Source organism: Furipterus horrens, unplaced genomic scaffold (assembly GCF_987537825.1).
Source record: "Furipterus horrens unplaced genomic scaffold, mFurHor1.1.pri manual_scaffold_3, whole genome shotgun sequence".
In the NCBI taxonomy this organism is placed as follows: Eukaryota; Metazoa; Chordata; class Mammalia; order Chiroptera; family Furipteridae; genus Furipterus; species Furipterus horrens.
The window spans coordinates 155,132,578-155,156,083 of NW_028327173.1; the positions used below are offsets into that span (position 1 = coordinate 155,132,578).

Sequence of the window (23,506 nt, forward strand, 5' to 3'; positions counted from 1 at the left end):
TCCATCCAACTAATATTTATTGAGTGTTTATTATTTAGTGAGTGTTTATTATTTAGTGAGTGCTAAGTATGATGTTAGATGCTGGTGGTGTCTATATTAACAAGAAAACTGTGATGGTTTGGCATTTCTTAATAAGAAAAAAATAAATAGGCTAGCTTATTTTTTAAGGGACCATTAACAATATCCTTTTTTTTAAAAGAACGATTTCTCTTACCATAGATTCTCCCATTAATGGAACATTTTTTAAAAGTCATGATGTTTTGAGTGAGGGTGCCCGTCTTGTCAGAGAAAACATATTCAATCTGGCCCAGCTCCTCATTGAGTGTGGTTGTTCGTGCTTCAGCCGCTGTTGCTCTCTCGGAGAAATACATCTTCCGATCCCAGTTTATAAAATAGCTGTGTCCCAGACGAATTACTTCCACACTTGCATCCATTAAAATGGAAACAAAAAGAGAAATGCTCCATCAATTTCAGAACATGCAAAGCTTTGCCAGAGTAAGCAGTCTGTCAAAGTCTTCAGAGTTTAGAAGAAAATGTGGATGCTTCATCCCTAGGCCCTGGTGACCTTCAGAAGCATCTCAGCAGAGTGTTTCTTAAACCTTTCTATTTCCTTACAGCACCATGAAACAACAGTCTGGGTTTGCATAAAGCTTTAGGTAATATACCCTCGTGCTCTGTTTACATTAAACAGGCCCACTGGAGATTTCTTGTGTTATATATTAGTTGGCATCTCTCCTAAATCTTAGGAGAAACTATTATTAAAGATGTTTGCCGGATGTCTGATCTAAAGAAATGCGTTGCTGAGGACAGTCTCTCCAAAACATCGCTTGATGTGGCTTTACTTTGCCAAAAGAGGTAAAAATTATCTCCGTAAAGCACGGAGAAAACCATAATAGATGTTGAGTGAAAACAGGGGTGTGTTGTCATATCAGTCCGTCCATTTACCAGGACAAGAGCACTGTCTTATGGTCTAGTGGTGATTTATGACTTTCTAACTCTAGAAGTAAAATTTCTGTAGCCAAAGGTATGAACTTTTTCAATCTTTGCCATACATAAGGCCAAATAGATTTCAAAAAACATTATAACAACGTAAGGTTCTACGATTGGATTATCGAACATTGTCTTTGGATGCCAAGTCAAATGCACCTAATTCTGTACACTGCATTTCTTTTCAATGTGTTAAAGTTTTATTTAAGATTTTATTGGCCAGTTGTTTTTTTCTAAGAATTATCTAATTTTGTTATCTGCCTATTTTATTTTTTCTCTTGAGATGTTAGTGTATGTCTTAGTTATTTGTTAAGAAATAACTTATTTGGGATTTTTATTAAGTCTGTTAGACTCTTAATTGTTTGAAAAGAACTAATATCTTATAATGCCTAAAATAACTTCAAGAATAGTAAATCCTTCCAGGAATTCAATTTCAAAAAGTACCTCTGTTAATAAAGAATTTTAATTTAGTCTTGTTTTGCCTTGTTTTTCACATAGGCCCACACCACAGCTTCATAAATTTGTTTCTGGACATCATATCTTTTTACTAATGAGAAGATTTTTTAAACTGTTATTGGCTTAAAGGAAATTTTTTAATATTAAAAGCTCTTTTAATATTAAAAATGTGACTGTGACAAAATCAGACATTTAATTGAATTATCTTACTAATAGCTTTACTGATTCTTCTTTTGGATTTTCTAGAATTGTCATCATATTGTGCTCTTCATTTCTGATATGTTTATTCCAGTTTTAGTTTCATGTCTCATTTTCTTCATTGATATTTCAGTTGCATGTCTTAGTACATTAACAAGGGTATTCAGAACAGTACAAAATAGTAATGGTAATAGCAAAAACCCATAGCTTATTTCTGATCTTAGTGGGAATTAAGCCTTGGTTTTCTCAGCTGTAAAGTGAGAAAGTTCACAGCAGCCTGTTACACTACCTATAAACATTTGTGTCCTTGAAGACTAAAGAAGACAACCAAGTGCTTTAGGAACATTATTCTATTTTCTAGTTCTATAAAAGCATGACATATCTACATTTTCCTCCCCCAAAGTGGTATGGTGCCGGTTCATTTTCTAACCATGTAAATGGTAACACATTTTAATACCCAAGCTAAAAATCACATTATCACTTGTAGAACCACATAATATAAAAATAAATGTCATACTCTGAACATTCTGCTGATAGCCAGAGGGAAGTAGGGCAGGGCCTGAGTGGAGGTGGGCAGAGGGTGAGGGAATGGGGACATCTGTAATAGTGTTGACAATAAAAGTAAAGTAAAAAAAAAAAAAAGAAATAAGCATAAATTGAGTTATATTTTATAACTCAATTTTGTGTATGTCCTATGCAAAAATCAGAAACTAGGTGCTTCAGAGAATATGTATGGAAATAAATGAGATACAAGTAAAATAAAATAAAATAAAATAAAAGTCATATTCTGCATGTATTTATTTATTTATTTATATTTCTGTAATGGTTTACTATTCTGTATCCACAACCACCACCACCCCCGACACCCACCCTTCCTGGCACACACAGTTCCTTATAAGTTCCTTGGTAGCTCTTCTAATTCAGCTTTATTTTCCTTACTCCAGCACCCAAAAGGCATTAATATACATAGGCACAGTGCCTTACCTGTCATAGGCAGCTAATCAAGATTGTATGAATGAATCCTGACTCTCTATTCACTAATTTCATCAATAAGGACATTAACAGAGGTTAAGTGACTAACCCTGGGTCACATAAATAATCAACCACAGAGCCAAGACTAGATTTCAGGCATTTGGTAAAGCCAATGCAGACCTGACCTTAAGAGTGCCATAAGAATAGCATTATGCTGGTAACTGCACAAGTCAATTGAAGCTTTCATTTATTTGAAAGTAAAGTAGCTCCCTGAAAACTCAAGACAAAATGAATGGAATAGAATTTGATCCTCGTGTGTTGTGGTACAGGCTAATGGAAGTACTCTAAATTAATCTGAATTCTTATACCTTAAAATAGTCTGTAGAGAAAACATATCCTTTTTGTTTGGGAAAAGAGGATATAAGGGAGCCACAGTGGAACATTCAGCCCTTTGTTTCATGATAGAGAAAAGGAGACAAGTGTTCAGAGTCAGTACAATCAAGCCACTTAGTGTTTTCTGCCTGGATGTTCAAAGAGCAGGGTTTATGGTTCCCGCATTTGATGGCAAAACAAGCAATGGAAATGAGTTCCTATTGCTTTGAGAAAAACAAAAATCAAAACACTTAAAAGCTAATTCCTTGGGAGTGCAATGGCTGTATTTCTTAAGTTAAAGCATTAAAAAACTATAGCTAGATATGTTTAACACTACAGATAAACCAATTAACAGCATAGAAATATCTTACCACAATCAACATCCTTTGCTCATGTGGCATTGTTAACCACTCAAAGTAAATTCTACACTTTTATTCTCAAGTGACATGTGGCACTAATTTATCCTTGGTACCTATTCAAAGCCTAATGGAAGCTTCTGAAGGCCTTTATCCCTTCTCTCTCTCTCTCTCTCTCTCTCTCTCTCTCTCTCTCTCATCAATTTTTTTTTTTTTAATTTCAGAATATCCGGGAGTTCTCTTTTTCCATATCACAGCCTTTAAGACTGGGCAATGTGAAATTCCTCAGAATGTTTTTCCCCTCAAGTTGAGATCAGAGTCACTGTTCCTATTTAGAGAGAATAAAGGTTATGTTTATCTTCATCAATACTAAACCTTACCAACAGATAGAGAATTCCAGCCTCTTTTTTTTTCTCCCTTGATATCTTCACTGATTATTAAATCACACACAGCTTAGGCATGGAGGAAAAATCACTGTTTCAAGTGTCAGAAGACTTGGATTGGGATCCTGGTTCTGTCCCTAACCAGCTCCATGATCATGAGTGAATCATCTCATTTTTGAAAAAAGTTCAGCAATAACTACTTCCTAAGAGCGTTAGGAGACATAAATGAGATAAAGTATGTGGAATCACTTTATATAAATGATAAAATGCTATCTAAAGGTAAGGTGATATTATTTGGAGCAGAAAGACACTCAGAAATCAATTATTTTAAACCCCTCAAAATATGTGTCAGGCACATATTTTACAGGCAAACTATGGCACAGAGAAGCCAAGTGCTTTCTCCAAGTTCACACAGCTATCAGTGGCAGTGCCAAGGCCAGAACCCATGTTTGGAGTATTTCAAACAGTTTTTTTTTTCCACCACTGCAAGGGACACATTAGCAGGAAAAGGAATGCTAACCTGGGAATCTAGCCTTGGTCTCAAAAAAATTAAAAAACACCCAGACTTTCAAATCATTAAATGAAAAATGCCAATGCACTTCAAAGAAAGGGTGTATATAGCATATGCTTCCTTGGTGAGGACATAAGAAACTGCACGCGTACCGGTGGTAAGCCACTATGAGCATTTATTATTCATTTAGGACATAAAAGGAAATTTATAAAAGCTGGCCATGGCTTCTGGCAAAAAGCAGGATTTACTACAGAATCTATAATTGGATCCAAGCTTGAAAGGTCCTCAGAATCAAAGATGAGCCAGTATGATACAGTTTGAATAGACCCCATTCTGACCACAGTTTCCAAAGGCTCAAAACAATGTGTGGTGTTATGGCCATGTGCCACTACTTCAGGTGATTTCCCACAACTTGACATTCTAGCATCCTTACTGCTATCCAAAACCAGGGTAGATGTGTACATTAAACTTCCCTTGCTTCATTATAGCTAGAATTTCGAAAAGAAAGGAAAAGAAGCTCATAAAAATTAGTGATGTTGTGTATTATTAAAATAATGGTGATAAGGAAATTCAGACAACCTGCTCTCTTCCTGGCTCCAGCACCTTTGGGATTGTCTGGCTCAGGCTTGGTAAAATTAGGATCCAGAGCGTCTCAGGTACAAACTCCAGGGCCAACTTATCAAACATACACACACATACACATACACATATACATATATATATATGTACATAGATAGAGATGTGTGTATAAGTCTATATTTATCTATATATGTGTAATATGTATGCATCTGTGTGAGAACATTTTAGCCCAAGTTTGTAGGACCAAATCTAAAAATGACAGACCAAGCTGTAGTAGAAGTTATGAATCACATGTCTATTTAACAGTGGCTAAGGACCACCAACTATATTTCAACTCCTTCATGTACTCTTTTATAGTTACAAAAATAATAGCAAAAATTAATATTGATTAAGCTCTTACAATGTGTCAGGCATTCTTCTAAGAGCATTACATGTTTGTTTATTCCTCAATCCTATTATTTTATTTTTAAAATGAGAAAACTGAGGTACTAAAAGGCCGGTTAACTTGCCCAATTTACAAAGCTATTAAGTGTAGAATAGGGTCTGCATCCAGGTATCTGGAGCCAGACTAGTAGCAGGGAGGCATCATCGCCATAGATCTCCCCAAATATTCTTTTATTTCTTACCCAACATCAACCCAATTCTAATTGTTCAGGTTGCATGAGATTATACTATAGTCCACATATTCCAAAGAAAAAGATTCATAAGAAAATGAATTGAATGAAGAAAATAAAATGCACTTACTGTAATTTGAAAATGTAAAACTTAAACAGATAAACCAGCTTAGTTGCTTCATTTGTAACAGATGTGGCAGATCATAGAGCAAGACATCTATCTCACTGTTGTAATCTTTAAAAAGTGACTATGTGAAAACAAAGGCTTTTGATTGACTGTGGGAGAAGGGGTGGGTGGGGTGGGGAGAACTATGGGGGGAAAAGTGGGACAACTTAAGAGAAAACAATAAATAAATTTTTAAAAACAAAGGCTTTTGATGAAATGGCTTCACTAAAGTATAAACTCTCATCTTACCTCACGTACAATGAAATGGGTACAACTGTATTGAGAATAATAATATATGACCAGAATGTTAAGAATCCTGAGAATGTAGAGCTCTTCTCTCCTTCATTCCAGAAAAGGAAATTTCTGAATTGGTCCCCAACTTGATTCTCCCAGATTGAATTTCCTATTGCAAGAATCATTCCCAAGCATACTAGAAACCCAAAAATCTGAAATGAGAATAGAAGTCTGGTTAAGATTAACTTGAACTCGAAACTAGTCATATAAATGCAATCTAATTACATTTCCAACTCCAAGAAATTGTCGTTTGAAAAGCAAGTTACACAAGGCTCTTCTTATTTGTCATTAATTGAGAGAGTAAGTTTTAACATTATTATGCAGAGAACTCGGATAAATATTTTATATACATTTTCTCAATTCTCCCATTGACTCTGAGATAGGAACAATTATTTTCTCACACTTTACTGGTCAAAAAAATAAAATAAAATAAAGTGGAAGCACAGAGAAACTATAGAACTTGTCCACTGCTGTAAAGCTAATAATTTTAATTAATCAATTCATAATGAGTGCATATGTTTAAGTGGTTTAAGTAAAGAAGATGTGTGCTGGTCAAACCCAGTTTACATCTTTTTGCCCAGGTGTAATATAGCATTCTCCCTTTTCCCTTCAAAAGTATCCTGTTTAAATGGTAAGTTATATAATGCCCCAAGGCCTAAAAACAAAAAGAAGAAAATATCAATGATAAAGATTTGTCCCAGACTGGGCAAGATTTTTGGCTACAGATCTAGCTGCATAATGCTTACTTAAGGTTAACAAGAAAGATAAGGGTTAATTAAAATATTTTATGACATATATACTCTCCGTTTGAGGTAAGAAAAAAAGGTAGGAAGCAATATAAAAATTAGCCAACTCTTACATTGTGATTAGTATCAGTATTAGCAAAGCAGACATTTTGGAGGAACAGCAAATAGAAAAAGAGCAAAGTAAGTCCCTTGTGAGCCCAAAATTCCAGCTTTGAGCAGGAAGAACACAGTCAGTGACCAAGGTAAGATCTGAGCCTAACGCTGAGTTCGGGGACTTTGCTCTGCTAAACTCACACAGCAACAGGAGCTGAGACCAGCCACCGCCACAGGAGGAGTGGGGCTAGAGGATAGGAACACATTTCCTTACAATTTCCTTTCTCCTCCATGAAAGAATATGCAGATGTTCTAGAATGGCTTTCTTCTTTTTGCTCTCATGAACAAAATAGGCACATTAAGAAGACAAAGTCTGGGGAAAGCTGATTTAAAGTACATTAGAAAACCATGCATTAGAGAAAAGTAGAATTGTGAATCCCTGAAATTTTACCAGTGTGATAACCTGTACCACACAGTATCCTCTTTCTTTCAATGGCTGATACTATACATTAATTTAACTGAATTACTTTTGCATTAAAATTGGTGATATTTGGCCTTAAATGACCAAATTTAAGGACAGGCTCTAACTCCGCAATGGATCATCCAATTTTCTAGTACAAAAAGCTGGGATAGCTTCTGCTTCACAGCCCAGTAATTTTACTCTGTAGTGGATAGATAACACAATCCCCGTTCAAACTGTAGAATAGAGCACAGGATCATTTAAATTGGGGATACTGGGAAGGGGTCACAGACTTTTTCTGGGCCTATCTCCTTGACCCCATGGATTCTGCCCCAAGAGGACAGGTGTAGCTGGAGAAAAGTCCCAGTCTGAGGATAATACTGAAAGAAATACACAGAGCCTCGAAATGATTTTGTACCAAAATAAGAGTATGTTTCCTTCTTTCCTTATTCAGAGTCCCACTATCACATATTAATTAAGCAAATAAATGGTAAGCTCAGATTTTATAACTGTTTGTGAGTCTGTGATGGGGCAGGTGGGGAACATGGTTCAAAGCTACTGTCCTCATATTTCAAAGTCAATGTCCTAAAATGTAACCCCTACAGGAGGAGGCAAAGCAGTATCACATGGAAAATCAGTTAACAATCAGATCCACAGCCTGGGGTAGGATACCAGGAATACCTGACTGTTTTAGTAAATGGGTGAAAGAGGAAGTCATTTCAAAGGAGAAAAAATGTTCAGAGGAAAGAGATAATCACAGGCTATGGGGTTTAGAAGTCTTCGTGAAGGAGAACTCTGACTTAGGCCTCAGAGGATTCGTAAGTAGAATCAGCTACGTAAGTTTCAGGGACTGGTGCAAAATAAAAATATGTGACCTTCTTGTTCAAAATTTATTAAGAATTTCTAAAAGAAAGACACTCTACATAACAACAGCAGATCTTGTTATCAAGTGAGGCCTTTCAGAGTGGGGATCCTATTAACTGAACAGGTCACACACTCATGAACCCAGCCCTGTCCATAAGCTATAAAGACGGGATGAAAGCAAAGGTAAGACAACAGAAAGACCAAAATTATGTTTTGTTTTTTAAAAACAAATCTTTGGAATACAGAGAACTTGAAAGATCATGAAGCTTTCATAAGCACTAACCTACCTGTCATAAGAAACTTTATCAAAGGTTGAGAAATCATAACCTGGAAAGTAGAGGGCTATATAACTGGGTCCAAAATGTAAAATATCCAAAGACAAACTACACATGGAGAATGTAGACTTTTGAAAGAATTCCCAATAAAATAAAAAAAATATATTAAGATAACAACAACTAATGGTATTGCCTATTTTGTTATAGTAACTTACCCATAGTACTAGAGTATTCATCAATCTATCAATGCTTGTCCTTTTAAACTGTGTCTTTCCACTGTTCTGCATTAGTTTAGTGTCAGGACCTGAAAAAATATTTTTAATAACAACTTTGAAATTATTAGATCATGATGATGATAATGATAATGATGATGGTGATGGGGAGGAAGATGAGGAGGAATTCCTACTCATATCAAATGTTCCTGAAAATAAAAGAATATACATTTTTAAATAATTTAACTTTTATTAGAAGCAAACAAGGGCCATTATTAAGTTGTATATGATTCTCAACTAGTGGCTTAACAACTCTGGAAACTGTAAACTTGGTCGCCTTAGAATAGAATAAACCCAGACACAAGTTATAACTGAAAGGTTTAAGAAAAGCTATTTTCCCAAAATCTGTGTACAAATATGCTTGTAGTTTGTAGCAGTTAAAAATAATTAAGTCCATTATAGTGATGAATAATTTGGATGAGGTATCATCTCGCACATGTCAGAATGGCTACCATCAATAAATCAACAAACACTAAGTGTCGGTGAGGTTGTGGAGAAAAGGGAACCCTAGTGCACTGTTGGTGAGAATGCAGACTGGTGTAGCCACTGTGGAAAAAAATATGGAGTATCCTTAAAAAATTAAAAATGGAGCTCCCTTTTATAATTAAATATTTTATTGTTATTCTACTACAGTTGTCCCAGTTTTTCCCCCTTTGCCCTCCTCTACCTACCCACCCCCACTCCCACAGTCATCCCCTACCCTGTTTTCCATGTCCATGGATCATTCATACATGGAATTGCCTTTTGACTAAGTGATTCTACTTCTAGGAATATACCCCAAGGATCCCAAAGCACCAATAATATATATATATATATATTATTATATATACTACTAACAATAGCCAAGATTTGGAAGTAGCCTAACTGCCCATCAGTAGATGAGTAGATAAAGTTATGGTACATTTATACAATGGAATACTATGCAGCAGTAAAAAAAGAACCTCTTATATTTTGCAACAATGTGGATTGACCTGAAGAAAAGTATGCTAAGTGAATAAAGCCAGTCAGTAAAAGAAAAATACCACATGATCTCACTTATATGTAAAATCTAATGAATACAATAAACCAACAAATAATATACAATCATAACAGAAGCTTAGATACATAATACAGACTGACAGCTGCCAGAAAGGAGGTGGGGAAACAGGATAAGATGGTGAAGAGCCAAAGGACATTTATGCACAACCCATGCACGTGAACAACAATACAGGGACTAGCGTGGGGTGGGATTGGGCGGAGGTGGGGAAAGGGAGAAAAAGTGGGTTAGAAATAATATTTATTTGAACTGAAATAATATTACAAAATGTGTAATTTTAGAAATTTAAATTGTCTTTCTCAAAAGCTGTATTGCAAAAGGATTCCATTGTGTTTTAAATCATTCCATTGAGAGTCTTTTAAATTATTTATTTAATTAAAGAATACATGTTTTGCTTAAAATAATAACCAGCTCTAGAAGCAGAAATTCTTAATAACCAAATAGTAAAATATCAAATTTCAGAAAATTTGTTGTTGCTTTTTAAACTTTTTATTTCAGTTAAAATTAACCTTCAATATTGTATTAGTTTCAGGTGTACAGCATGGTGGTAAGAGATTCATATAAATCACGAAGTGATATCCCCAATTAGGCTAGAATTCCCATGACATCATATATAGTCATTATAATATTATTGACTGTATCCCCTGTGCTGCATTTTGTATCCCCATCACTGTTTTGTAACTACCAGTTTGTGGTTCTTAATCCCTTCATTTTACTACCTCCCCACGCCCACCACAGCACTGGTAATCATTAATTAGTTTGTTCTCTGTATCTATTAGTTTCTTTTTTTGTTCGTTTGTTAGATTCCATACATAGGTAAAACCATACTGTATTCGTCTTTCTCTTTTCAACTTACGTCACTTAGTACAATACCTTCTAAGTCTACCCATGTCAGTGATTTTTAACTGGTGTGCAGCAAGAATTTTTAAAACATGCAATGCTGGACTATTTAGTCATGACCTCTTTTCTCTTAGATTGTCAAATTTTTTAAAATGGCAAGAGTCAACACAACAATAGCCATCTGGAGGGAAAGAATCAAAATGATATCTGTCTTTGTCATATCTGGGAACAACTATAACAGCACAAACAAAAATAAAACTAAATAAAAAATACAATTCAGAATACTAAGGTCAAAAATGAAAAACTGAAACAAGGAATCAAATTTGAATCTGTTTCCCAAAAATATTTCAGATACCTTTAATAAAGAAACTAGAATAACTCCAAATAATACATGAGCAAATAATTTAAACCTCTACTGTGTATTACACACCATGTATATACTATATACTTTATGTGAGGGCAAGAATTTTCTTTAATCTTGTGTTAGATTAATTTCAGGTAAATACAATACATTATCTCATGATAGATATATCGACTAAGTGCCTTGTTCAAGAAATTTTAAGAATATTTTTAGCTGCTTTAGAGGTAGATTATTAGGTGATTAACAAAAGATGTATTATAATATATTATTACTAAGGAGATTACTTGTGAACAAAGAATATGCTAAATAGGAGCGATTAAATTTTAATTATAACTGATTGTCTAGTGTTCCCTCTGCATGTCTTCTTGTTGTTGTTTTCAATTCATGAAGCCATTTAATATAGTAAGGGAGGGGAAATGAAAGAAAGAAGAGAGGGGAGGCACACAAATTATACGCCATTCCAAAAGTCAGGGGAGAATGGGCACATTGTTAAAGACTTTCATTTACTTTAAAAACAAATTGAAGCAAAGATTGGGTCTCAGAAAAATTTTCTGTTGTGAGTTGGAAATTGTACCCCAGTACCCTATTCCAGCCACTGCTGTGTAAAGGAGGCCACCCACGTTTTCTCAAAATCATTTATTAAAATCATGTGGACTTTGAGGGTGGGAAATATTTCTTTTGTAGTGAAGATCACAAGGGCAAATAACAAAGTTGGTGATTGCTAAAAGCTGAAATATTGGCAGACCAAATTTGTGCTAAAAATTTACATTTCTTAGACATATGAGTTCATACAAACACATTAGCAAAAAATCAACTTAATGGATTTTTAAGCATTCATTTAAATATATCCACAGATGTTGATATACATGTCTCTTATTTCCCTCATAGCCACGTCTCTGGAAAGACTTCTCCATACTCAACAGTCATGTTTTCCTCATCTCTTACCCATTACTTAACCTAGTTTCTGGGCCAGTCACTCCACTCAGAGAGATCTGATGTTATCATCAATATCTTCTCTAGTTTCTTTAACCTCTTAGCAATTTTTAAAACTGTTGACTATTCCATCCTTTTGAAACACACTCTTCCTTTAGCTTGCATGTTATAATGTTCTCCTGCTTTTCCTCCTTCCTCTTTGGTAGCTCCTTCCTTTGTCTTCCACAATGACCACTGCTCTCCACCCAGCCATGAAACACCAGGATTCATTAAGACTCAGACATAGGCTATATTCTCTTCATTTTCAGTCCACCTTCCCTGGGCAATCTCACCCAAGACCACAACTCCAATTACCATTTATAGACCAAATGTATATCTCCAGCTCAGATTGCTCCTCTAAGCTCTAAAAACCCATATATTTAATTGCCTATATGACATCTCCACCTGAATCTTTCTTAGGCTTCCCAAGTGGCCCTGGTCCAGCCCACCTTGTCACCACCAGGCATCTGTCCATCTTTATCCCCATGCTCTCTACGCTCCAGGGGTTTCATCTCAGTGAATGGCACCACTTTTCATCCAGCTGTGAAAGCTGGGAGAAACCTAGGAGTCTAATCTATCTCCATGACTCACCCTCTGATCCACAGTACCATCATCTCTCAATTGGACTATAATAAAAGTTTAGTAACTTTGTCTCCCTAGATCCACTCTGCTCCCACCTCTAACCAATATTTTCCTCCTTCCCAACTGCAATCACACCTTTTTTTTTTTTTTTTTTTTTTTTGGCACCTGCTATTTACCAGCTTTACAAATACTGTAGTCAAGAGTGAACCTTTGAAATTTAACACATACAGCATCTGTTTGAAAACTTGCAATGACTTCTCAATACTCTTAAGATGAAGACTAAAATTCTGAATACAGGCCAGCCCCCCGTCCACATCTCCAGGCGCTCATTTATCTCTGTCCTTGCTCTCCATGCCCCACTGCTCCACACTGGCCTGCTTATGTCTGTTTCTGGTTTCTGTTGTTGCTGTTTTTTACCTCACCATCCTCACGCCTGCAATAGGCCTTTTAGCCACGGTGTGCTTTTTAGCTAACTTGTTCTTTCCTTTCATGTTCCTGCATTATATACTCCTGTGAGTCCATGTTCTTTTTCTTCAGAGCACTTATGTTAGTTTAAGATTATATACTCATTACTACAATTATTTCATACAAAGTCTCTGTCTCTTACCAGACTCAAAACCGCATGAGTGAAGGGACTGTATTTGTTTTGCTCACATTCTTAATCATAAATGAGTAATTAGCATAGTGCTTGACACATAGTAGGCACTCAATAAATAATTGTTTAATGAATTAATTTATTAAGCACCTGCTATATTTTAGGCAATGTACATATGAGCTTTTTATCTATTACCTCAGCAAATGCTTAAAACAAGCCAAAAAATTAGTTATCCTTAGTTCACTAATAATGAACCTGAGGTTTAAAGAATTTAAGTAACTTGCCTAAGATTTCTTGTCTAGGAGGTGTCAGAGCCAGAATTTGAACCCAGATTTAGCTAACTCTAAATCTCTTGCTCTTGACCACTATTTTTAGATTATATAAAATAGTCTATTAACTCATTAATTCACTGACTCATTCAATCAATGTGTATTTAAGTCTATGACTCACTCAGAGTCCAAACAGGAAATAGATGACACACTGAACAAGGATAACTGGAGAAAGGTTTATTTATAAAGGGACTATACAAAAGGGTGTGGGGGGGTATAGAGGAAGCTAAAGGTTAATGAAGTAACCAAGGACGAAGTAGCAATCAAGACGTTTCCATCTAAGCCAGATGGAAGGGATGAGGGGAGAGAGTGGTTATTGAATCTTAAAGGAGATTCAAACTCTGCATACCTCTTTAGAGAAAGAGGAGCAGTATATGGAGTGACCCAGCTAACTGGAAGTGACTATGCAGGAAGACAGTCAGGAAGAATAAATACCTTGATCTCAATCTTTTTTCTCCCTTTATCTATTTCTTTCCAGGGATCCCCAATGACACAGCCCAACTAAAAGCCAAAGTTCAAGGAAACCTAAGTGTAAACTATATAAGTCAACCTTCAGGCCAGAAAGAAGAGTGAGGAAGGATAACAGTGTCTGGAAGGGCAAATAGAGGACATCTAACACAAAAACCTCCTGTGCTCCAAGATGGAATGGACTCCTTAAATGAGTAAGACTCCTACCCTCAGAAACAAGACTTTCTCCTCTCTTGAGCATTAAGGAAAAGTCATTTTCAGGGAGGCATGGTTTAGCTGTTAATGTACTTTAGACATTCATAAGTTACAGATTTGAAAAGTAAACTATGTCTTTTTTGACTATTCCTTGCACAGTACTCAATGGTAAGTATAATTAGAGTAATAATACAGAAAGAACAGTTAATAATTCATTTTGAATAACTTTTAGAACATCTAGGGGTTTACCTGGAACTAGTTTCCCAAATTAGATGTCTCAAAACTTAGTGGTTCTGAGACATTTATCTGTGCAACTTTGAAACTGGTGAAACCAACCATTCTGCCTGTCATCATTCTAGTTAAGCTTTTTATCAACATTTGTGCCCAGACTAAAGTCAGTGGAGGCATGCTCTGCATCACAAATATCTGCCTCATGAAGTTTTCTTGCCAGGAAACATCCAGGGCACATCACAAAAGAAGAGGGTGTTCCCCCACTTCCCTGCCAAGACCCAAAGAGCAGTACATTTTCCCAACTCTCAGCCTATAGAGTAGGCAATGCACTCCGAATTGATGCCAAAAGAAGGGAGAAGCACAGAAGGAAGGAAAACATTTGTCAAGCATCCTCTTCCCATATGCATTGTTTCACTGAGCTTTTACCATGACTGTCTAATGAACTTATTATGATCCCCATTTACAGCAGGAAAAAAAACTGAAGCTTAGTAAGTAACCAAAGCTTAACATCCTATAGCTGGTAAACAAGTCTAAACCCAGATCTGTCCAATCCAGATTCTGTGAACTTTCTGTTACACTTCGTAGAAGGAGACCTGTTCAACTTACCACTTCACCTCCCTCTATGTAGGAGCATTTTCCCACAGAGCCAACCTTCTGAAGGAAAATTTGGCCCCTGCGTGGTTCGCAGCAGCTGTCCTAGCTTAGCATGCTAAACCGTAGTCCTGAGTCAGTCTTTTCAAACAAAATCGTACAAATGCAAACAAAATTTTGGGCTACAGCCCATTCCTAGGATGAAGCACTCCCATTCCAGTGATGACAGGGAGCAAACCAGGAGGGTCCTTCCTATCAGAGGACTTCAAGAAGTCTCCCTTTCATTAAGTAGGAAGGTATGAGCTTGGTTCTCTTTTTCTCAATTCAAGAAAGAGGCAAATAAAGAAAGATATGAACATAGGTTATTTCCATGACAAAACAATGAGAGGAACTGATGAGAGAATTATGAAATCAGATTCATTCCGAGGTAGAAGCACATACACTGTCTCATTTCTAGGGAATTTCCCAAGTCCCTTCAGTGACCATGTCCCAAGCAGCAAGAGCCTTGTTAACCCACATAGCTGAGAGTATTTAGAAAGAAGTGGGAGGACTTTTCCAGGTTTGGAACCCTTTTGAGTCTTTAATGAACATTTTGTTGTTGTTGAGGAAAATCAGTTAAGAGAAACATTCCAATTTTGATCGCACATATAGTCAACGGACCCCAAACACATCTTAATTTGGTGTCACAATAAACAGGATTTTTTTAAAGTCAAGGATTTTTAAAAGCCAGGAGTACAATTTGAGTGGCTTTATGAAGTAGAGCTACTCTAAGCTTCCCCAGCAGGAGAGTGCCACCTTGGGCCCACAGACATAAAGCAGGGAATGGCAATTTGCCTGGCAGGGAGGGTTATAAGCACCTACCCTCCTTCCTGACTCCCACCCCACTTCCATCATATACAACCTTTCAAGGGCCCACTGTCCTATTGACTCCTATTGACTAAGAGAAGAAGCTATGGACTATAAACAGAAACGATTGTGGGAGCTCCAAGAAAGCTTTTCCAAAGAATTATTTGACTTTTGCAAACTACGAAATTAACAACAGAGCAGGGGCCTTTTTTTCGGGGGGGAGGGGTGTACTATTTCCCCATTTCAAAGGTAAGTCAATTAATAAATATAATGATGAGGCTGATTGATGTGGGATTAAAGACAGAGAAATTAAACAGTAGGCATCTGGGACATACTGAGTAATTAAGGCCCACGCACCCTTAGGAATATGTTCATGATGTCCGTGGTCCCTCACACAGTAGGACTGCACACACTATTGCAGAGCATGGGTGTCTTCCCCTAGTGCCCTGCACTCTGTAGTCAGTGCAGGATGGCACCTCAGGTAGAATAAAAGCACTGTGTCCATCCAGCCCAGAGAGCCACAGACTATGCCCAAGCACGTTATCAGGAAGGGATTCCCCCTAACCAACCCTGGGCAGTCAGTACCTGCAAAAATTACCATTCCAAAACACCAGCTGGTGTTTCTCAGGACACAGCCCCTCAGGATTATCTTCTCATTGTTGAGGGAGTGCTCGCTGTCCTTCCAAGAGAGAACTCCCATGAATTTATCTAATTTGTTGTTAGGCACCTCACAGGCAACAATCCCTGAAAAATAAAAAGTAACTTTAAAAGCCTTTTTATGACTTACCTTAAACTCTCTTTAGAAATTCACAGTACTTGAATACAATCCTGCTTCTCATACACATGTACTTTACCTTCTTTTTTAGACAGCACAGAGTTACATGTACAAGATTGTCCTAGGAAAAATAAGTTAGGGGTTCAAAGCTAGAAACCCATCAAATGCTTTAAACATAGCTTACTGTCCAAATAAAAACAGAAAGCTTGAGAGTCATGGGATTTTTTTTAATATCACTTCTCTCTACTTATAGTTTCTAACAGTAACTTTTGACAAGATAAAGCAGGGACTGTCCTAAAAGTTTTTCTTATTCCATCTCCTTTTACTTGATGTGAACTTTCCCCTAGATTTGGATGGCATACTGCCAGTCTCACAGCCAAAGTCAATCAGGTCTTTCTGGTCTTATAATCAGAATCTCAAGGGTTCTACTATATTCCACCCCCAAGAAACCTGGGGTCCTGTTGGCTGCATGTGCCTGAGAATACTAGTGATTCCTTTCAGCTGTTTTATGCTTTTTATCTTGATTAGATTCAGAGTTCTGTGGACTCTCAAAGACACTACATAACTTGTCTCAATGTGGCCAGAAGATGTATCTAGTTTTGTTTGTTTGTTTGTTTTCAATTCCAAGCCCATTCCAAAACAAGGACATGCCATTCCAAATCAATGAATCAATTTGTCCCGCTATTTCAGTAAGACTAGATACTCTCAGGGTGGGCATTCTCCTGATAGAAAAGGAAACCAGAAATAATCTTTTATGGACCTCATCACAACATATAACTCTTAGATTAAAATACGTTTGACATTGAGTGGTAGGCACACAATGCAATATATAAATGATTTATCATAGGATCATACAGTAAAACCTACATAATTTATCAAAAAAAAACATAGTAAAAAAAATAAATAATAAAACCTATATAATTTTATTAACCAATGTCAACCCAATAACTTTAATTAAAAAATACATTGCACTTCAAACCTTTGAGATTTAAATTCTTATAAGTAACAAGTACAAAGGCTTCAAAGACAGAGGGAGCAAGGAAGGAAAGGAGAGAGAGAAGGAATAAAAAAAGAATGTTGTGGGTAGATTCAAAAAGGGTAGATCCAACAGCTTAGTACCTACAGAATTCTCTCTCTCAAAAACAATAAAAATACGTTTACTTAATCAGAATCCAAAGTGGTACATTGAAAGATAAAAAAGGGGGCATGTCTTCAGCATTTATTGAAGGGAAAGGAGACCGGCCCAGCCTAGAGAACCTCTGTATTATCCTGCTACAAACACCTTCTGCACTTAGAACATTTTTACATAGGCTCACTTTCCTTCCTAGGATATATATACATATATTTTAAAGTTCTTAGACCTCGGTGGCAACAGTCAGTTTTCACATGGTGTGATCACTTCTGACCAACCAGAAGCTTTGCATGAAAAAAACAAAAACATGCTTCCAGTCAAGATGGCATCATAGGTAAATGTGGTATCTCATCTTCCCACAACCACATTAAAATTACAACTAAGCTATAGAACAATCATCATTCAGAACTGCCTGAATCTAGCTGAATACAAGTTCTACAATTAAGGATATACAGAAGAAGCCACATTGAGACTAGTAGGAGGGGTAGAGATGAAGAATGGCCTGGTCCCACACCATGTGTGGACGACAAAAATCAGGAAGTATATCTCAGCTCTGGAGGTTCACCCTGAGGAGCAAGGGGTCCCAGCCTTGCAACAGGCCTTCTAGGCCAGGGATCCAGTGCCAGGAAAAGATATCTCCACAAGTTCTGTAAAAACCAGTGGGGATTGTGGCTAAGTGAGATGGAGGGCTCTGGAGTCCCAGGAAGTTCCTCTTAAAGGGCCTGTGCACAGACTTACTTATACTTACTCCCTCTGAGTTCCAGCACTGGGGAAGCAGCTCAAAAGGCACCAGAGACATATGGGGAGAACCTGAAAATTATCTGGCATCAGGACAAGAACTGGAGGGGCAGCTTTCTCTCAAACAGAAGTGCCGGCAAAGGTCATTGTTCCTTCTCTGAGCCCTTCCCCAACATAGCCTGCAGACAGGCACCATATCTAAGTCTCCATCAACCTGGCCATGACTATTCACCCTCCCTGGTGACAACCTGAGACACTGTCCCATTCAACGTGCAGGCTCACCCAACCTCTTTCCGGTGGCTTTACCATGGAATGGCCTATCTTGGCTCATGCTTTAGACTTTCCTAAAATCTCTCAAAGAAGCAGCATCTGGCCTAAGCATGCCCTGTACCGCTCTCTAAGTGGGCCTAGGCCTAGCACTAGCAGCAGCTAACCTTGGTTCACAGCTTGAACTCTCCTGGGCAACTCCAAGCCCAACACAAGTAGAAGCCATCTGCAGATTGTTTTGTAGCTCATGCAAGGTGTCCCTAGGCAGAACACAGGCAGCAACTGACCATGGCCTCCAACTCCTGGGAGCTCCCAGAGGCAGCACACTCTGTGGACAGCTTCAGACCACATCAAAGTGCCACCCAACCACTTCCACAAGTGACATAATCAAGGGGCATATTCAGCAGGTATAAGTCCTGCTCTGTGGTGTAGGCCCCTGCACAGCTGATCCTTCATGGTGGTTACAGCCAGTCCTTACAGCTGACCAACCTCGGGGTAAATTCCTCCCATTTATGTGCCAACAGCAATGAAGACTCAACTACAACAGGAGGGTATACACAGCCTACATGGTTAGGGGGGCACACCTGGAGTGCTCAGTTCAGGTGACTGGGGAGGCTGTGCCACTGGACTCTATGGAATACCTACTACATTAGGCCACTCTACCAAGGCCAAAAGACATAGCAGTTTTACCTAATACATAGAAAAAAAACAAACAAACAAACAGGGAGCCTGCCAAAATGAGGAGACAAAGAAACATGTCCCAGATGAAAGAACAGATCAAAACTCCAGAAAATGAGCTAAATAAAATGGACACAAGCAATATACTAGATGCAGAGTTCAAAACATTGATTATAAAGATGCCCAATGAACTTAGGGAAAGAGTAGAGGAACTTAAATAGAACTTCAAGAACATAGAAGGGACATGGAAACCATAAAAAAGGACCAGTTATAAATGAAGGATACACTAACTGAAATGAAGAATAATTTAGAGGGAATCAATACTAGAGTAGATGAAGCCAAGAATCAAAACAGTGGTTTGGAACGTAAGGAAGCAAAAATCATCCAATCAGAAGAGCAAAAAGAAAAAGAATCTTAAAAATGAGGATAATATATGGAGCCACTGGGACAACTTCAAATATACCACCATTCATATCATGGGGATGCCAGAAAGAGGAGAAAACAAGAAATTGAAAATCTATTTGAAAAAATAATGAAAGAAGCCTTCCCAAACTTGGTGAAGGAAATAGACATATAAGTCCAAGAAGTGAAGAGAGTCACAAACAAGATGAACCCATACCAAGACACATTATAATAAAAAATGCCAAAGGTAAAGACAAAGAGAGAATCTTAAAAGCAGCAAGAGAAAAGCAGTTAGTAACCTATAAGGGAGCTCCCATAAGACTGTTAGTCGAAATTTTACAGGCCAGAAGGGATTGGCAAGAACTAGTCAAAGTGATGAAAAGCAAGAACCTACAACCAGGATTACTATACCCAGCAAAGCTATCATTTAGACTCAAAGGACATATAAAGAGCTTCCCAGACAAGAAAACGCTAAAGTGGTTCCTCCCCACCAAACCAATAATACATATAATGTTAAAAGATCTTCTTTAAGAAGAAAAAAAGAACAGGAAAACTATGAAAAATAAAATGGCAATAAATACATATCTATCAATAATTTAATCTAAAATACAAAATAAATAATAAGCAGAATAGAAACAGACTCATGCATACAGAGAACATTTTGATGGTTGCCAGATGGGAGGAGAGTTGGGGTGATGGCTGAGAAGGTGAAGGAATTAAGAAGTACAGATTGGTTGTCACAGACTAGCAACGAGGATGTAAAGTACAGCATATGGAATATGGTTAATTATATTCTAATAACTATTCATGGTGTCAGATGGGTATGAGATTTATCTGTATGATCACCTAGTAAGTTATATATTGTCCGATCACTGGGGTATATACCTGAAATGAATATAATATTGTATGACAACTATAATTGAAAAATAAAAATAAATATAAAAGCAAAGTAAATAAATAAACAAAACTATGAAAAAAGAAAAAGGAAAAAAGCAAACAAAACCCTGAAAGAAATTAGTGACTTGCGGCCTCAGGACTGCTTTTCCAAATTCCATCTCCTTTAACCCAGTATAGCAAAAGTGTTGCTTAAATGCCCCCACCCAGACATTCACCAGCACCTTCCCAGACAGCCACTGCAAGATGAGGGAGTGCTGGCAGGAGAGTTTGGATGAAGCTAAACAACCTGTACAAAGTGATGTTTTATATGAAGGAAAGTGGCTGGATTCCGGTTACCCCCATTATGGACTATCAACGATATTAAAAAGGAAACCAAAACTGATTTCAACTGGCCCGTGTTGTTTGAACAATTATGTGGTAAAAGAGGATATTTTTCTCTAAATTCTAAGGTTTCTATATCCTTTCTTCCTGACGAATAATTTTATTCCTGAATTTTGTAGAACCTTGAATTGGATGTCACCAGCAAAACCTACATAAAAGCTTATTCCAGTTTTTTGACCCAAGACGCAATTTCTCAGACTTCAAACTTAGCCACTTAAAAAAAAGTACTTTGGGCAAAAACATGGGACACAGTCCATGCCAATAGGAATATAAAAAAACAAGCTCATTTGATCATTTTTATTGTCACAAGCAAAGACTGACATGGAGGCAAATGCAGCCTTGAACATTTTGGCTTGCTGCTCCGTGGCCCCAGGGCTACTCTACTCCTGGCCTGAGAGCAAGGGTGTGGTTCTAGACAAGAACATGCAGTAAGGCCAAGGGGTTCTGCCTAGGTTCTTGGAGGCCAAGCCCCAATTCAGCCTTTCTCGAAGAATGCGGTCCCAGTGGTTTAAGTACTAAATGCAGGGCCCAGACAAAACAAAATGGTGGGAACAAAGCCAAATTACATACTTCATCTTTAGACATGCTCAGCTTCCCGTTTCTTAGCCCTGTTAGCATGAAACAAAAGCTTTCCAAATATTTTTCTGCCCTTTCCAAAAGGGGTGAACACTTTCCTTTGAAAGGCACATAGTGTTCACTTCAGTAGCTCTGTAACTTATCATACTGCCTACATAAGAGGATCTTAACATATACTTGTTGGAGAGATGGATAGAAAAAATTTCAGATGGTCTCAAAAGAGAGGTTGGGATGTGAGATGAGGATTAGAGTACTTCTAAGATGAATAAAGGAAGAGGGTATATTTCCATAGTAATAATGATAAAGGGTTTTGGGAGAGCGAATAGCCCAGCCACAATGGAGGGCTTAGGTTGGCCTAACTCTAAAGGGATACAAACAGATCTTAGAACACTGAAAAATATGTGGGAACCTCAAAGTACATTAGAAGCAACCAAAAATATATCCCAGCCATAAAGCATAATAAGGACTAGGGAAAACTTTTAGTACCCTTCTTCCTTTTGCTAATTGTATCAAAGAAGCATAACAAGCAGTAAACAGTTTGACAATGGATGAGAAAACTATTTGGGAAAAATAACATTGTTTCTCATATCATATGCACTGAAAATATGTTTAGAACATGAAGTCATCTTTAATGGGCAATAAAATAACTGGGAAAAATCATATCAATAATGAAGTATAAATATAATCAAACTAGCCAGTCGCATTTGTTTGCCTGCTGAAGAGAATACACATGAAAGCAGATAGCGATTCATCCAGTTCACAATCACACAGAAATGCTCTAGGTCCATGCAAAATCCACGAGATTTCACTCTGGACTTTCCTCAGCTAGATTATTCATTAATTATTAACTTTGGAAACTCAAGTATTTACCTCCAAGCGGAAATCTATAGTTTATTATGAAAATGGAGCTCAGTACTCAGTATTCCAAGATTTTCCAGAGAAGTTGGCTTTATTTCTCTGTGTATACTATTGTTAGCAATATTTCCTGATTATCTGCATTGCAACTCTTCCGTAAGACAAATTATCTATTTAATAAGACATCATTATTGCTGTTCAAGAGTTTCTCCAGACAAGAGCTTCCTAAAGTGTAAAGGATTCCCCACTACTGTTGCCATGGTAATATTCATCTTTTTTCCTTAGAAGGAAGAGTGTCACCTTCCTATTGTCTAAAGCCTGTTTATTCTTCAAACTTCAAGCCTCAGCCACCCCTCATCACCACCTTCATCTCCACATAAGTGGCAGCAATGAAGAGGGAAGTTATTCGTCCTGTCTTTACATGGAATCTATGCTATGCTGCTGGGTTGTGCTTCTGTGCAGGTAAACGGGAAACCTATATGACAGGTAAAAAAAGAAAAAGTCACAAGATGCTAACCAACCATTTTTGTTTTGTTTTTAACCGAAGAGAGAGGCTTGTTTTTCTGTGTTTTAATTGCACACATGCTATTCTTTAGAAAGGACCACAAAATACACAAAGATCCCTGAAATAAAGTCAACCTTTCCCCAGTTCAGTATTACACAGTCATACAAAATATGTAAACTTGTCATAAGTTTCAAAAAACAGATCTCAGCCCAGTCAGTAAAAATATGTACAAGATTCTTAAACACATTTGGACAATTTACATTCAGGGCTTTCCCCAAGGCATAAAAATGTCCAGTTTACGAGTGTATAACTGACAACTATTTCCAGTTTACTTATTTGTAAAACCTTACCAACTTCCATAAGATTTTAATATGAAAAATCAAGGACCACTTCTATTTTCATACTTATTATAATATTAGATCAAGTTATGCATTTTTCTTATAAAGTTCAATACACTACATGCCAATTTTTATGATGTTTGAAATGTACAAAAATATTTATGTGATAACTTTTCAAATAATTTAATTTACCTACCTAAACGCCACTCTACCTTGCATGTAACTTGTCTCTGCTTTTCCAGCCCTTCTATATAAACTCTTCTCAGGGATCCTAACATTCAAGAGCACTAAAAACATTGCTACTTTAAAAAAATATGA

General features: G+C 37.1%; 1 protein-coding gene across 3 annotated transcripts in view; it reads right to left on the reverse strand.

Annotated features, from left to right (window-relative positions):
* Positions 1–23,506, reverse strand: part of ATP8B4 (ATPase phospholipid transporting 8B4 (putative)) — a 247,568-nt gene that overhangs the window by 104,996 nt on the left and 119,066 nt on the right. For all 3 annotated transcript variants that reach the window (XM_090270585.1, XM_090270584.1, XM_090270583.1), the window contains 4 exons: positions 16,230–16,388; positions 8,542–8,630; positions 5,844–6,040; positions 215–423 (listed from right to left, as the gene is read on the reverse strand). In XM_090270585.1, the coding sequence (XP_090126711.1) occupies positions 215–423; positions 5,844–6,040; positions 8,542–8,630; positions 16,230–16,388 (654 nt within the window). The remainder of the gene's footprint in view (positions 1–214; positions 424–5,843; positions 6,041–8,541; positions 8,631–16,229; positions 16,389–23,506) is intronic.